This window comes from Tetrahymena thermophila (genome assembly GCF_000189635.1).
Source record: "Tetrahymena thermophila SB210 genomic scaffold scf_8254553, whole genome shotgun sequence".
In the NCBI taxonomy this organism is placed as follows: domain Eukaryota; phylum Ciliophora; class Oligohymenophorea; order Hymenostomatida; family Tetrahymenidae; genus Tetrahymena; species Tetrahymena thermophila.
This window is the reverse complement of record NW_002476324.1, coordinates 1-16,548: the sequence shown is the minus strand read 5'-3', so window position 1 is coordinate 16,548 and position 16,548 is coordinate 1. Positions and strand designations below refer to the sequence as shown.

Genomic DNA, 16,548 nt, shown 5'->3' with positions numbered 1-16,548 from the left:
TTTTATAATTAAAAATATCACAATCCAAAACAAATAAACTATTTTTACTAAAGGTGAAGTGTCAAATTTGAGAGATTAATGCAATTTGCTAAAGCAGAACCTAAGCCTGATGCACCAATTGCACCAATTTAATTTCCACTTTTTAAATATTGAAGAAATAATATATCATTAAATAGTTAATTAGAAGGAAAAAATGAAGAAAGATATAAATTAAATAGGTATTTCACTTTTGTTAATTAGGAGGAAAAAATGAAGAAAAAAATGAAATAATAAAATTAATTAAAAATTAATAAAATTAACAAAGAATGAAAAAATAAGAAACCATAAAAAAAAGTAAAAGGAAAATAAATCAAATAAATTAAAAGAACTTTAATGTTTTAAATTAACTTTTATAATTAAAAATATTACAATATAAAACAAATTAATAGCTTTTATTAAGTGTAAGTTTTAATAGCAAAAAATGAAGAAAATATATCAAATAATAAAAAATGAATTATAAATAAATAATTAAAAATTTAAATGAAAATTAAGTTAAAATATAAAAAATTTTAGTTTTATCATCAATAAATAATGATGATAATTTGTATAATAAAAATTATTTATTTAAATAAATTGAAATTTAAATATATAAAAAATATTAATAATAATAAAAGTAATTTTTTTAATTAAATATACCTCAGAATAATATCGAGAACCTAATGAGATAAAAGTGAAGAGCTTTTAAACTTTTTTTATTAATTTATATAAATTTAAAGGATATTAGTAAAAAAATTAATAATTACTTCTTCCAAATTATAATATTTTTTAATCTATTATATCATTTATTTATTTTTTCAAAAATATTGAAAAGCAATTTATGAAATTTAATTAATTAATTAATAAATAAATAAATAATAAATGGTTAAAAAGAACAAATAAATATAATAATTAATTAATTAATTGTCAAATATTAATTTATATATTTGGTTTTATGAAGAGATAACAGAAGATTAATTTAACATTCACTATTTAAAATTAATATTTGAATTTAAACATATACTTAAAAATATATATAGTAGGAATTAGAGATGGCCAGTTATTTATTTAGCCATATTTGAAAAAAACCTGTAGTTAATGTTCTTAAATATTATAAAAATAATGTTTATAAGTAGATTTTTCTGTTTTAGCTCTGTAATTTTAGGAATATTTGTAATATTGCTAATTGCAGATTTTTTTTTTTGTAATAGAGAAATAAATAGTGATAGCCTATAACTATTTATCTTTCTAATAGAAATTAATATAATATTAAATAAATTTATATAATAGTATTTTATATATCTATTTTCTTTAAATATTTTAATTAAATTTTATTAAAAAAATAAAAATATAATCAATTTATTTTTGCATTTAAATTATAATAATTGCCAAAAAATATTAATTATGTTAACTTAATATATAAATAAATATTACTTCTTCAATGAATAAAATTTTTAAATACCCAGTAATAAAAGGGTTAATTTTCATACGTTTCTAATAATATCAAAAAAATTAAGATATTTTATTTTTAATTCATTTTAAATTAAGTTAACTTATTCAGTTATTAATAACTAAAATTTTAACAAAATTCTAGATTAATAATACACATAATAATTACCTATTAAAAAATTCTTAATCATATAATAATGTATAAATAAACTAATTTAGATAATTTTTTTAGCTTTTATACAACTCTAATGCCTAATTCTTTGGTTATGCCGTTTGAACTATTTATATTTTTAATTTAATTATAAATATTTGAATTTATTAAAATGTACTTTTTTATAATAAAAAAATGATCAATATAATTTAGTAAAAATTACTTTAAATTTAATACTAGGTATTTAAGATTTTTGAAATTCACTAAACTAGAGCACATTTTTTGAGCTCCTTCATTTCCTAAATGGTTAACTCTTTGAAAATTATAATTACAATTTATTGTTAAGTAATTGAAAATTATTTTAAAAAGTAAAAAAAATCAATTTTAATTACGAGAGAGATATATTTAGTGATTAAAGTAAAGGGAGCTTTTATAAATTAGAGAAAAAGCAAGATATCTTAGAATCGCCAATTTAATTCCAGCTAAATAATTAAATTTTAATTCAAAAATATAATATCTTAACTTTGTATCAATTTAAAAGATTTACTAAAGACCTAATGTCAAATTTATCAATTTTTTACACATTGATAAACCAGATCCTATATCAGATAAGCCTTCATTATTGATTTAGTTTTAACTAATAAATTATTTAATAAATATTTTTATTGAAAAAAATATTTTTTATGTTGAAAGTTAAATTTAATTAACTTAAAAATTAAATCTAAATTATTACTTTAGATCTAATTTTAGATTTTACAATTCTTCATATTATGAAAAAGCATGCGCAAAACCTTCTGTTCCTTTAAGAATAACTTTATTACTGCTAAAAAATAAAATAATTTGATTTTTTTTAAATTAAATAATAAAGCAAGCAATAAGATAACTTACCTGATATAAAGCTCTAAATTCTGTGTTTGTTTAATTTTAGCTAAGCTAGAGCAAATTTGCTTAGCTCCATTGATTCCAATTTAATTCCATCTTTTTCAATTAAAATAGTAAAATTATATTAAATATAGAAAAATTCGATAACAGTAAATTATTTTGAGTTTAATCTTACAATACCAAAAAAATTTAATTATTTATTTGAATTTATTACGAAAAATTTATAGATAATTTTTTAAAACTCAACTATGTTTTAGATAAATTTGAAGCAAAATTAGCAGCACCTTCTTCTTTAATTAGATTTGTACTTTATTTAAATCATAAAAATGATATTTTTTTTACAACTTATGTTAATTTTATTTACTGGATAATAAGATTTAATATTTAGAGGCTAGGGAATTTACATAAAGATTCTCCTATAAGAGAAGCACCTTTATCCCCAATTTAAGTACAACTTTTCATTTAAAATAAAAATTATATTAAAAATAAAAGTTAAACTCAGCTAACATTTTACAATAAAGAAAGAGTTAAAAATTTAAGCTATTAGCATTTTTCTAATTCACAACTTAATTCAAAGCAACCTTCACAGCGTATTGGATTTTCTCTAATTATTAAAAAAATGATTACTTTGAACTTCCTAAAAATTCTCAATTAATATTGGTCGTTTCTGTAAAAAAATTCATTAGATAAATAGTTTTCTTCTTATATTGGTAAATTTTAATATAAAAATATTTTTCTTTGGATAAACAAATAAATAAATATTTATAAATTTCAGTTTGAAATATATTTAATTTATTTACCCAATTTATAAATTCAATTCTTCCAAATATTTACATCCTCCTAACCCTAATCCAATTCCTTAAGCTCCTTTTCTGGAAATTTAGTTTTCGCTTTTTAAAAATATTAAATATTATTTTATTGAGTAAAAAACTCTTCTAATTTTTACTTCAAGTAGATATCTAAATTTTAGAGAATTTAGGAGTTTTTCAAATATTAACATACGTCATGAGCTCCTTAATCTTCAATTTTATTAAAACTTTAAAATAAAACATCAATAATTAACAACTAAAGTTTAGAACTTATAAAAGTTATATGAATTTTAAATGATAAATAAAATTTAAATAAACAAATTTTCATTAATTATTAAATTTGTTTCAAAATATACTTCAGATCAATTTTAATTGTTTGAATTTGTTCCCAATTCTAAAAGATAGTACCAATAATCGCTGCACATTAGTTATCAATAAAGCTTTTACTATTATAAATTTAAGGTAAAATCTTATTAATAAATTTTCACTATTGAAAATTTTTAAATTAATTAATATTTAAACTTAATAATGAATGGAATATTTAATCAAAAGTTATTTTTTTTTTTACGATAGAATAAGAGAGAAATCTGTAATAGTTTTGCATTTCGCTAAGTTTAAACTTAACGCAGATAATCCTTCAGGGCCAATTTTATTGGAGCTTTTTAATAAAATATAATTTAAAGTTAAAACCAACTAATTAATAATACAAAGTATTAAAGCTAATCAAAGAAAATTAAATTGATAATATAATTACCTAATATCAATTGATAATTTGTAGATATTTTTCAAGGAAGGAAAGACTTAGCTCAAATCACAGATTCCTTAGTCTTTTAATTAGTTTTCTCTTAAAAGAAATAATTAGTTAAATAATTGATTAGAAGTTGAAAAGCATCTTGTAACACTATTATAATAAATAAAATACCCTAATTATAAAGTCAGTTCTGTCAGATTTCGACAGTTTAGCAAAGAATCTCTTAATGATAGTGCTTTACTTGAATCAAATCTGCTGTGACTTTTTTACAATAAGGGCATAAGTTTTAATGGATTAGGAAAAACGAATGATAAATAAAGAAGATTTTTTTTAATCTAACTCTAAATATTAAATATTTTTTTACAATAAGTAAACATTTAGGAGTTTATGATCTTCTAAATTAGAACTTTGAAACTTTTATTTAAAAAAATAGTATTATTGAAGGAAATTAAAAAATTATATTCACGCTTTCAAGTGTATTATAATGTTTTTATTCTTGTTTCATTTTATCTTTTTCTTACTGTTTTGTTTTTTTTGCTGATTAATAAAAAAGTAAATATATGAATAATCTTATTTTAAAAACGCGGTTGCTTTCAAATTTAAATTAATTAACAATTATTAAACCAAACAATTAATATTTATTTATAGCAAATATTTTTAAAAATAAATACTCACTGTTTTGATGGTTAAAAACCAATACCAAAATTATTTTAAACTTATTTGATAAAAATCTAAGCTAACTTTTCCAAAATAATTAGAAAGATACATAAAATGTAATTGTATATTTGAGAAATTATTTTTATGTAATTCATATTATTTGTAGAATTTATTTATGAAATTAAGATTTTATAATTAAAATTTAGTAAGAGTAACTTAATAAATAGTTTAGAAATGTTACATTACAAATATTCATTGATTTAAGAAAAATGATATGATTTTTTTTAATATTTCAAAAATAAAATTTTTTAGAAGATTAAAAGTGTTAATTTTTTTTCATATGTTTCTTATAAAATCAAAAAAAGTAAGATTTTTTATTATTTATTTATTTATTTATTTATTTATTTATTTATTTATTTATTTATTTTAAATAAAGGTAATAAATAAATTCAGTTTTTGATCTTTAAAAATATAAACAAAATTCTAGATTAATTTTACACATAATAAATCTCAAATAATTTATTTTTAATCATAAACGAATTTATAAATAAACTAATCTAGATATTTTTTTTAGCTTTTATACAACTCTAATGCCTAATTCTTTGGTTATGCCGTTTGAACTAATTATTTTTTTAATTTAATTATTAATATTTGAATTTATTTAAAATTTTGATCAATATAATTAATTAATTAAGAAATACCCCAAATTTAATACTAGATATTTAAGATTTGTGAAATTCATTAAACTAGAGCATGTTTTTTGAGCTCCTTCATTTCCTAAATGGTTAGATCTTTGAAAATTATTTTTACAATTTATCGTTAAGTAATTAAAAATTTATTTAAAAAGTAAAAAAATAAATAATTAATTAATTTTAATTACGAGAGAAATATTGTTAGTGATTAAAGTAAAGGAAGCTTTTATAAATTAGAGAAAAAGCAAGATATCTTAGTTTAACCAATTTAATTCAAGCTAAATAATTAAATTTTTATACAAAAATATTTTAATTTTGTATCACTTTAAAAGATTTACTTAAGGCCTATTGTCAAATTTATCAATTTTTTACACATTTATAAACCAGAACCTATATCAGATAAGCCTTCATCATTGATTTAATTTTAACTAATATAATTATTTAATAAATATTTTTAGATTATTTTAATATAAGTTTACTTTTTTATACTTTATTTTATTAATAAAGTTAAATTTTTCTATTAATTCTTGGTTGGGAATATTATTTTTTACAAGTTAAATAAAATAAATTTAATTTTAAGTCGAAAATCATTTCAAAATAATTAAGAATGACTCAGATTGTATTTATTTTAAAATAAATGTTAAAATATTTTTAAATTTTTGAATTGAACTTTCAAATAATTAATTAGGTTTTTTATTTAAATATTAACATTTTTGAATAAATTAACTAATTATTTTTAATGTTTTTTATGATGAAAGTTAAATTTAATAAACTTAAAAATTAAATCTAAATTATTACTGTAGATCTAATTTTAGATTTTACATTTCTTCATATTCTGAAAAAACAATTCCAAAATCCTCTGTTCCTTTAAAATTAACTTTACTACCGCTAAAAAATAAAATAATTTGATAATTTTTAAGTTAAACAATAAATGAAGCAATAAAATAACTTACTTAATTTAAAGTTCTAAATTCTGTATTTGCTTAATTTTAGCTAAGCTAGAGCAAATTTGCTTAGCTCCATTAATTCCTATTTAATTCAATCTTTTACAATTAAAATATTAAAATTATATTAAAATAGAAAAATTCACAAACTTTAAATTATGTTGAGTTAATACTTGCAATATCAAAAAAATTTAATTAGGCATTTGAATTTATTACGAAATATTTATTGATAGCTTTTTAAAACACAATTTTGTTTTAGATAAATTTGAAGCAAAATTAGCTGCACCTTCTTCTTTAATTAGATTTGAACTTTAAATCATAAAAATAATATTTTTATTTAAACTTATTGATCATTTTATTTACTGAATATTAAGATTTAATGTTTAGAGGCTTGAGAATTTACATAAAGATTCTCCTATATCAGAAGCACCTTTATTACCAATTTAATTATTACTTTTTATATTTTTAAAATAAAGATTATATTAAAAAAAAGTTAAAGTCAGCTAAAATTTTACAATAAAGAAAGAGTTAAAAATTTAAGCTATGAACATTTTTCTAATTCACAACATAATTCAAAGCAACCTTCACATCGTATTGAATTTTGTCTAATTATTAAAAAAAATTTACTTTGTTACTCCTAAAAATGTTCAATTATAATTTCATGTTTCTCTAAAAAAAAATGAATTTGAAATTATTATATAAATCTGCTAAAAATATTTTGTTTGGATGAGTAAATATATATTTTTAGATTAAAGTTTGAAATATTTTTATTTATTTACCCAAGCTGTAAATTCAATGTTTCCAAATATTTACATCCTCCTAACCCTAATCCAATTCCTTAAGCTCCTTTTCTGGAAATTTAGTTTTAGCTTTTTAAGAATAAATGATTTTATTAAATAAATAACTCTTCAAATTTTTACATCAAGCCGAGATGTAAATTTTAGAGATTTTAGGAGTTTTTCATATATTAACATAGATCATGAGCTCCTTAATCATAAATTTCGTTAAAACTTTAAATTAAAACATCAATAATTATAAACTAAAGTTTAGAACTTATAAAATTAATATATATTTTGAATAATAATTAAAATTTGTCTAAAAATATTTACTTCATATCAATTTTAATTGTTTGAATTTGTTCCCATTTCTAAAAGATAGTACCAATAATCGCAGCAAATTATTTATCTATTTAGCTTTTACAATTATTAATTTAAGGTAAAATGTTATTGATAAATTAAAAACAAAATTTTTTTAATTTCATAAATGAAAATTTTTAATTTAATTAATACTTATAAGCTTAAAAATGAATGGAATAATTTATCAAAAGTGATTTTTTTTATTTACTACAGAATAAGAGAGAAATCTATAACAGTATTGCATTTAGCTAAGTTAGAACTTAATACAGATAATCCTTTAAAACCTATTTTATTGGAGCTTTTTAATTAAATACAATTTAAATTTAAATCAAACTAATTAATAACATAAAATTTTAAAGCTAATAAAAGTAAATTAAATTGATAATATAATTACCTAATATCAATTGATAATTTTTAGATATTTTTCAAGGTAGGAAAGACTTAGCTCAATTCAGAGATATCTTAGTCTTTTAATTAATTTTCCCTTTAAAAAAAATAATTAGATAAATAATTTATTAGAAAATTGAAAAGCATTATGTAACACTATTATAATAAATAAAATACCCTAATTATAGAGTCAATTCTTTCAGATTTCGACAACTTACCAAAGAATCTCTTAATGACAAAACGTTACTCGAATCTAATCCGCTGTTACTTTTTAAAAAATAAAATCACAAGTTTTATTGGATTGGGAAAAAAATGATAAATAAAGATTTTTAATCTAACTTTAAATTTTAAATAAATTTCTTACTATAAGTAAACTGTTAGATATTTGTGATCTTCTAAGTTAGAACTTTGAAACTTTTGTTTAAAAAAAAAGTATTATTGAAGAAAATTGTAATATTCTATGCACGCTTTCAAGTGTATTAAAATATTTTTATTCTTGGATCATTTTTTTTTTTCTTACTCTCTCTTTTGCTTTTTGCAGATAAATAAAAAAGTAAATTTATGAAATAATTTAATTTGAAAAAGAGGTTGCTTTTAAATTCAAATAAATTAAGAAAGTTACTTTATTTGAAATCTCTTTTTTTTTAGGTGTTAATTAACAAGAACTTCAAGTATTTATTTGATTTGATCTTAATATAAAAAATAAAATAATTTTTTAATTTTAAATGAAATATTATTTGTTCTAATTAAATTAAAGATTGATCATACTTATAAATAATTAATATATAGCTACCTCGTAATATTTAAAATTTTTAATGCCCTAATTGTCATTACTTTGTTTAATAAAAAGTTTCAAAATTAAGCAAATTTAAGCTATGCTAATCTGTCTGTCTGTCTGTAAACTGTCAGATTTAATTAAATTCTGTAATTTTTTAGACTAATATTTTGATAAAAGATTAGATACATATGAATATACTTTTGGTAATAAATACTCAAAATAAGTAAATTTTTAAAGCACATTAGAAAATTTTTTTATTAAAGAAAAAGTAGAGAAAAAATTTAGAACTAATTTACAATAATTAAATTTAAATCTGGTGATTTTGAAATCTTTTAAAAAAAATTAATTGTAATATAACATAATTTATCAGTAAATTCAAGTAATGCTTTTTTTTAAATTTATTACTACTTAATTTTTAGAATAAAAATATCAAGATTAAACTAATAAAATTATTTCTAATCAATATTTATTTATTTTTAGGTAGTAGAAATTTAATATTTTCCTTATAAAATGCTTTTCTATTGCTTATAAAATAGATATTTTTAATCATATTTAGTTACTTATTTTTCTTTTTAATCCATCAAATTTTTTGTTATTTAAATACTAAGGTAATTTAATAAAAATTTTATATTTAAATTTAAGACTAAAAAAATTTTTGCATAAATCTATAAAATGAAATACTCTAAATATACAGGTTTGATATAAGCTGCTTATTTTTTGACAATTTTAAAAGTTTCTTTAAGTTAAGAAAATACAAAATCACAATTTATCAGTTAAATAAGCTAAAAAAGTGAAAGCTCAAGTTATTATAATTAGTTAAGTGGTAATATTAAAGATGAAAGCATGTAAATTACTTAATTAGATCAAGATTTAGAAAAGAAAAATGATGATTTATAGTTACTCAGAGATAACGGAGCATTTATAGGATCTTTTCTATCTATTCTCATTACTGAAATAGGAGATAAAACTTTTGTAATTACTGCAATTTTAGCAACTAAATATGATAAATAATGGGTTTTCTTAGGTAGCTTCGGTGGCTTGTTCTTAATGACCCTTATTTCTTGCGGAATAGGTAAGGCTTCTCTATCTTTTATAGACTAAACATATATAAAATTGTTAGCTTCAGCTTTATTTTTTGGATTTGGTGGTAATGCCATTTATGAAGCCTTAGCAAATAAAATTGATGATGAATAAAATGAAATTCAAAATAATCTTAAAGAACTATAAGAAAAAATAAATGCAAAAATTTAAAGTAATATAGCTGAATGCAGCGATGATTTAGAATATTAAGATATTGATGATGATGAGCCAAAATCAGATGAGTAAAATTAATTAGAAACCAAATAGCTTTAACAAAGCTCTTTAAATGAGCAGGAAAAAAGAAATAGGAAGAATGCTAGAATTATTCCTAATACATTTATTGCAACACAAACATTCATTTAAACTTTTTTAGGAGAGTGGGGTGATAGATCTCAAATATCTACAATGGCTATGAGTACCTCATTTAATTTAATGCAAGTTTTTGTAGGCTGTATTTTAGGACATACTTTATGCTCTTATTTAGCTATAACAGGAGGTAAAATGCTTGCTGAAAAATTTTCTGAAAGGATATTAACATTAATTGGAGGAATACTGTTTATTATTTATGGTTTTTTGACTTTGACATCTATATGAAATTTAAATCCATTTGTATTTTTATTGAGATTTTAAACCAAAATTCAAATCATAATTTTCTTTTTATTATATTTTTTTAATTTGAAATTAAACAATTAGAAAAAATTTAATGAGTAAACATTTTAAAAAAAAGTTATTATTAAAATACTATAAATCCTCTTTATTTTTTAATTTCTTATAACCATAAATTTTAGAAATACTTTTTAAAAAATTACAAATTTTCAAAAAATCTGCCTTAATTAAAATTGCCTTAATATATGACGATTAAGAGTATATTAAAAATTATTGGCCTTTCAATGCTTTTTTAACTCTAAATATAAAAATAAATAAATAATTTTGTTTAAGAAGTATATAATAAAGTGAAAAATGCAAATATATATTTAAGTAAAGCTAAAAACTAAATCAATTAGAATGCAATTCTTAAAGATATGTATGTATCAAGTTATTTATAAGAATTAATTCTGAGAACAATAATTTTTCTCTTCCTTCAAATTTGCTATTCACAGAGGAATAAAAGTCTAATAGTTGTTTTGTTTTTAAAATTTCAGTTATTTTTTAGATTTGAGATTGCTCTTGCTCAGTAAATAGTTCTACTTAATCTTTGCTTTTTATTACCTTAAAAACAATAAAAATTTGATAAATTATACTTTTCATATAAATTATTTTTATATTTTAGATACAGTTCAATTTAACTAGCTTTTCAACATAGCTTTCATCTAAAAAGATCTTTTTACATAAATCTCTTTAGTAAGGGAATAGATTTTTCAAATTAAAATCACTCCCTAAACAAGTATATTCCTCTTTAGAATCAGAAAACTTACTAGTTACAGCTATTAGTTTTTCTAGTATATCGAATGAATTATATCTTAAAATATGTCTAGTATAAAATTTTTGTTTAAATTCATCTAAAAGAATGATTTCTTAACTTTCATCTTGGTTTTTAGTTTTTTGACAAACGCCTTAAATATATTTTTCAACAATATTCGTTTAGTAGATTTACTCTGAACATAGTTGTAAAACATCTTTAATATACATTTTGCTATCTTTTTGTAAATTAATATTGGTAATTATAAATTCTTCTATATTTTTTTGAATGAGGGCCTTTCCTTCGTTTTTTTCAGAAGCAACTAGTTCTGGGAAGTATAGCTGGTAAGAATTTGCGAAAACGTTAAAGAAAGGTATGGAATCAGCTATTTATTAAAACAATATAGTTGAATTAGAGTTTAAATTTAACTATTTTATTGGATTAATCTCCTATCCTTGCATTTATTATCTTAATTAAGACAAATACCCTTGCACATATTAACTTAATATGTGTTTGCCATTTTTTTTGTAATCCTATTCATCTTCTAACAAGATGATGGAATATGTTAGATTTAGAAAGTCATAAATTCTGTATTTACAAGAAAACAGAAAATCTTCATTAGCTCTTGAAAGTTCTTTATAAAAGTTCGCTTGTTATTAATTTTAGATAAATTAATGGTATAAAAAAATTAGTTAATATAAATTGATATCTTAATTAAATGTTTAGAAACTTCTAGATATCATATGAAGACTTTAAAAGAACTTTTGTTTGCTTGATTCGTTATCAAATTCAAAGTGTTTTTTAAAGAAGCTTGAAATTACTTCTTTAGAAAATAGTTTCCTCTCTGATAGAGCAACTAGGAGAGGTAAATGACTTATAAGTGTGATTGAAGATGTGCAGAATTATTTGTTTTCTTATGTTTTTTAATCTAAAAATTACCTTGCTTTGATTACAGTCTACTTAAATTCTTAAATTAAAATTGGGAAAATGTTATTTGTAAGCTTTTCATCATTAATAAGCAACAATCCTTCACAAATGTTAATATAACAATATAGAACATGCTTTTCAAGTTATCTAAACTGTAAAAGAGTACAAACAAATAAAGGTATATACTCCTCTGGATTCTCACTTGTAGTTTCAAAAGAGTTTACTTTGAATAGAACAAAACTCAGAAGATGGAGTTTACTTATAAGCTCATTTGGATACTTTTAGAGTAATACTTTAAGCTAATTAACGAATCTAAACATTTCAAAGGCGATATTTAAGAGGATATATTAAACATAGTCCAATTCCGCGATACTTCTTTACTTTTTTTCTACCCACTCTATTAAGAAATTAAGTGGTTCAAAGATTCCTACACCTAAACTATCAATTAAATGGTTAAAGACATTATTGAGACAAATAAACTCTACTAGTATAAATGAACAGGATGGTAAATATCCTTCATTGACTATACCATAATTCTCAACATTTGCATTTTATTCTCTCAATGAATATCTAAAAGTCTTTATGAAAATCTCACAAAACCTTTAGCTAAAAATCTCATCAACTTTAATAAGAGCACGAAATGTATCATTGATCAACTAGTCATTTTAATTATCAATAAATTCATACAAAAGAAAAATGTAATCTAATATACTCAATTCATTATTTATTTTCTTGTCTTTATTTATTTTCCTTACCCACTTATAATCAGTTGAGTCGTGTTGCTTTTCTTTAACTAATTCTAAACCGATTGGCTTTGCTAGATGCTTTAGTAAAATACTAGGCATAAAGTGAATTGAAGGAGGATTTAACTCTATTATTTCATTGATTTTTTTAAAAATCAACTCAACTATTAAATTAATCCTTTCAGTTTGAGTAGTTAATTATTCTTACTTAATTTTCTTTTGGCTTTTTCTCAAATGCAATTCACACATACTCTCAAACAGAAGATGGAAAACATCTAAGAAAAATTTCTCCACTCCATTCCATAGCCCTTAATTTTACTTCTATTCTTCCTCAAAGATATCTTTTAATTTCTCATATCCTTAATGATCAGAACAAAAATGTTCTTTATCCATAAAGCTAGATTGCCCACAATGGCACTTAAAATCGCAGCTCACTCCTGAATCATATTTTACAAATTGATGGTTTTTATGCTTCATAAAAAAGCAATCTTCACATAAAACGAGATAAATTTGATCTTTTTCAGCCACTTTATGAGTATTTTTAAGTTCTTATCTAATTGGAGAACAATCCAAGCATTCATAATAAATTGCTCCATTACCAAACCCTTTACCGCAGGCCCCTGACTATTTTAAACTTTCAATATCTTTGTATTAAAGTTTTTCTGAGAAAATCATATCAGGATCCTTTTCATCATGGGTAGCAAAATTAAGCATTTAGTCAAATCTGAGATTCATATTGCTCAATTAAAATTGATCGCAACTAAAAACATCGTATTTAAAAGAGTGAAGCATCTTGTAATATCTTTGTTGGACACTCAAATTCCTTCTAAAAAAATATAAGTATACACCTGCAGCTATTGCAGCTCCACCTATAGATAATAATCCTATTTTGTATTGGTTCTTCATTTTCTTTTTATGCTTAAATTTAATTTTAAATAAATTGCCTAAAATACTTATAAATAAATTAATTAATTAGTTTTAATTTCATTTATATCTTATTTGATCAGAAATAAAGATATTGAATAAAATCCAAAAGCTAACTCTTAATTGATTAATTATTTTATTTTCTCATGAAGTACTTTTCTATATTCAAATAAGTTAGCTATATTTTTTAGAATAAATAGAATTCATTTTATTATCCGTTTTTTTGAAATTAAAATAAAATGATTGCTATTTAAAAATAGTTTTTAATCTATTTATTTTCTAAAATATTTGAATATAGATAAAAAAATTTGAAAAGAAATATCAAAATATTATATATTAACCAATTACATAAATTTTTTTCTAGTTCTAGTAGTTTATCATGGAGTAATAGAGTAAATGATAATGCATTATCCAGTACAACTTTTAATTAAAAATTAGCTGTTCTATAAAATCAGCTAGATTTAAGTTTAAAATTATTTATGAAGCACTCAGATTTTCAAACACTTTAAATTTGTTAAAAGATTTAATTTACCAGGTCTTTTATAAAAATAAATTCTGGATTTTTCTACAGTAATTTTTTTAAATTCAGATGTGTTACTAATTTAAAAATTTAATTTTAAGACAAATAAATAATTAGAGAACATTTTATAATAAAAAATAAGATAAGCATTTTAAAATTTATAATACCACATTAAAAAAAATTACATAAATTCTTGATATGAAATAAGCTTATAAAAAGCCAAATTCAATATTAACGGCTTTTAAATTCATTAATTTACTCTAAATATTATTAAATAAAAAATCAAATTTGTATTGTCTGAATGAATAAATGATAATTTAAAAAACAATTATTTTATGATTAAAAAATATAAAATGAAAAAAATGATCATAAGATAAATTAAAAATTTGAGAAAAAAAGAAGAAAAAAACATTAAAACAACTAAAGTTAAAATAAAAAGTAAAACTTGATTTCTCGCTGAGATTTTATTTAAATCATGGCATCTAATTAATCATGATAAATAAAAAAGGATAGAAATATGATTGATGGATAATATTTAAGATTAAAATATAACTGGCATATAAAAGTTTGGCATTTATATAATTTAATAGGATGTAATATTACACTAAAAGTTTCAAATTATTTGATTGTTTTTGGAGAAATCAGAGGGTCTACTTATTAGGATTTAATTTATTTAAGTAAATTTTATTTTTTTATTATTTACAAATAATTTATTTACTTACAAAAATATGAATGATATTTATAAATATAAAATCAATAATAAATTCTATTTATCTATCTATTTATATTTTAGGTTAAAAATACTCTTTCAAAATATTATATAATAAAATATATAATACTATTCAAAAATTTTATATTTATTCATCCTTTTTTCACCAGTTGTTTATCAATAGAAATAAATATTAAAGACAACTAATCTTTTTGATTTACGACACTTGCTAAGTAATTTGAATCTTTATGATATATTATTCATTGAGCTAAAAATTTTAAAATAAATTAGTGTAAATTTTAAAATAAATATCAAAATAGAATAAACTTTTAAATTAAAAATTATTTTTTTAAATATATAAATAAAATAATATTAGTGGAATAAAAAAGATAAAAAAATAAAATAAATAAAAGCTATCAAATAAATTCAATGAGCTTTTTTGTTTTTAATTAGTTTTTATAATTAAAAATATCACAATCCAAAACAAATAAACTATTTTTACCCAAGGTAAAGTGTCAAATTTGAGAGATTAATGCAATTTGCTAAAGCAGAGTCTAAGCCTGATGCACCTTCATCACCAATTTAATTGTAACTTTTTAAATATTGAAGAAAAAATATATCATTAAATAGTTAATTAGAAGGAAAAAATGAAGAAAAAATATGAAATAATAAGAAATAAATAATAAAAGCAAAAGTTGAAAATAAAATGATGAGCTAAATTAACAAAGAAAGAACAAAAAAAAGCAAGCACAATAAAAAGAAAAAGAAAAAAGAGCTTTATTGTTTTTAATTAGTTTTTATAATTTAAAATATCACAATCCAAAACAAATAAACTATTTTTACTCAAGGTGAAGTGTCAAATTTGAGAGATTAATGCAATTTGCTAAACCAGAACCTAAGCCTGATGCACCAATTGCACCAATTTAATTATAACTTTTTAAATATTGAAGAAAAAATATATCATTAAATAGTTAATTAGAAGGAAAAAATGAAGAAAAAATATGAAATAATAAGAAATAAATAATAAAAGCAAAAGTTGAAAATAAAATGATGAGCTAAATTAACAAAGAAAGAACAAAAAAAAGCAAGCACAATAAAAAGAAAAAGAAAAAAGAGCTTTATTGTTTTTAATTAGTTTTTATAATTAAAAATATCACAATCCAAAACAAATAAACTATTTTTACTAAAGGTCAAGTGTCAAATTTGAGAGATTAATGCAATTTGCTAAAGCAGAACCTAAGCCTGATGCACCAATTGCACCAATTTAATTTTTACTTTTTAAATATTGAAGAAAAAATATATCATTAAATAGTTAATTAGAAGGAAAAAATGAAGAAAAAATATGAAATAATAAGAAATAAATAATAAAAGCAAAAGTTGAAAATAAAATGATGAGCTAAATTAACAAAGAAAGAACAAAAAAAAGCAAGCACAATAAAAAGAAAAAGAAAAAAGAGCTTTATTGTTTTTAATTAGTTTTTATAATTAAACATATCACAATCCAAAACAAATAAACTATTTTTACCCAAGGTCAAGTTTCAAATTTGAGAGATTAATGCAATTTGCTAAAGCAGAACCTAAGCCTGATGCACCTT

General features: G+C 20.0%; 4 protein-coding genes across 4 annotated transcripts; 1 reads left to right on the top strand and 3 right to left on the bottom strand. All coding sequences in view use genetic code 6, as the record gives it.

Moving 5' to 3' along the window:
• Positions 1-1,651: 1,651 nt before the first annotated feature.
• On the bottom strand, positions 1,652-4,562 carry TTHERM_01514340 (kinase domain protein; the record flags this gene model as incomplete). Its single annotated transcript, XM_001029435.2, has 16 exons — positions 1,652-1,742; positions 1,839-1,928; positions 2,163-2,252; positions 2,349-2,438; positions 2,504-2,593; positions 2,712-2,804; positions 2,862-2,951; positions 3,012-3,101; positions 3,298-3,387; positions 3,444-3,533; positions 3,663-3,752; positions 3,875-3,964; positions 4,061-4,150; positions 4,229-4,318; positions 4,422-4,471; positions 4,524-4,562. The coding sequence occupies 16 exons, from the start codon at positions 4,560-4,562 to the stop codon at positions 1,652-1,654; spliced, it is 1,353 nt and encodes a 450-aa protein (XP_001029435.2).
• A 681-nt stretch (positions 4,563-5,243) lies between these two features.
• TTHERM_01514330 (kinase domain protein) lies at positions 5,244-8,704 on the bottom strand (the record flags this gene model as incomplete). The annotated part of the gene is made up of 19 exons (XM_001029434.2): positions 5,244-5,334; positions 5,416-5,505; positions 5,595-5,684; positions 5,745-5,834; positions 6,205-6,294; positions 6,360-6,449; positions 6,567-6,659; positions 6,714-6,803; positions 6,866-6,955; positions 7,130-7,219; positions 7,271-7,360; positions 7,460-7,543; positions 7,695-7,784; positions 7,881-7,970; positions 8,051-8,140; positions 8,238-8,287; positions 8,394-8,404; positions 8,496-8,562; positions 8,642-8,704. 19 exons carry the CDS (start codon positions 8,702-8,704, stop codon positions 5,244-5,246), a joined length of 1,539 nt encoding a protein of 512 aa, XP_001029434.2.
• A 619-nt stretch (positions 8,705-9,323) lies between these two features.
• Positions 9,324-10,325, top strand: TTHERM_01514320 (transmembrane protein; the record flags this gene model as incomplete). Its single annotated transcript, XM_001029433.3, has 1 exon — positions 9,324-10,325. One exon carries the CDS (start codon positions 9,324-9,326, stop codon positions 10,323-10,325), a length of 1,002 nt encoding a protein of 333 aa, XP_001029433.1.
• Positions 10,326-10,727: 402 nt separating this feature from the next.
• Positions 10,728-13,760, bottom strand: TTHERM_01514310 (N-recognin zinc finger protein; the record flags this gene model as incomplete). The annotated part of the gene is made up of 1 exon (XM_001029432.2): positions 10,728-13,760. A coding segment is annotated over one exon (3,033 nt), but the record flags the coding sequence as incomplete, so codon positions are not given.
• Positions 13,761-16,548: the final 2,788 nt, after the last annotated feature.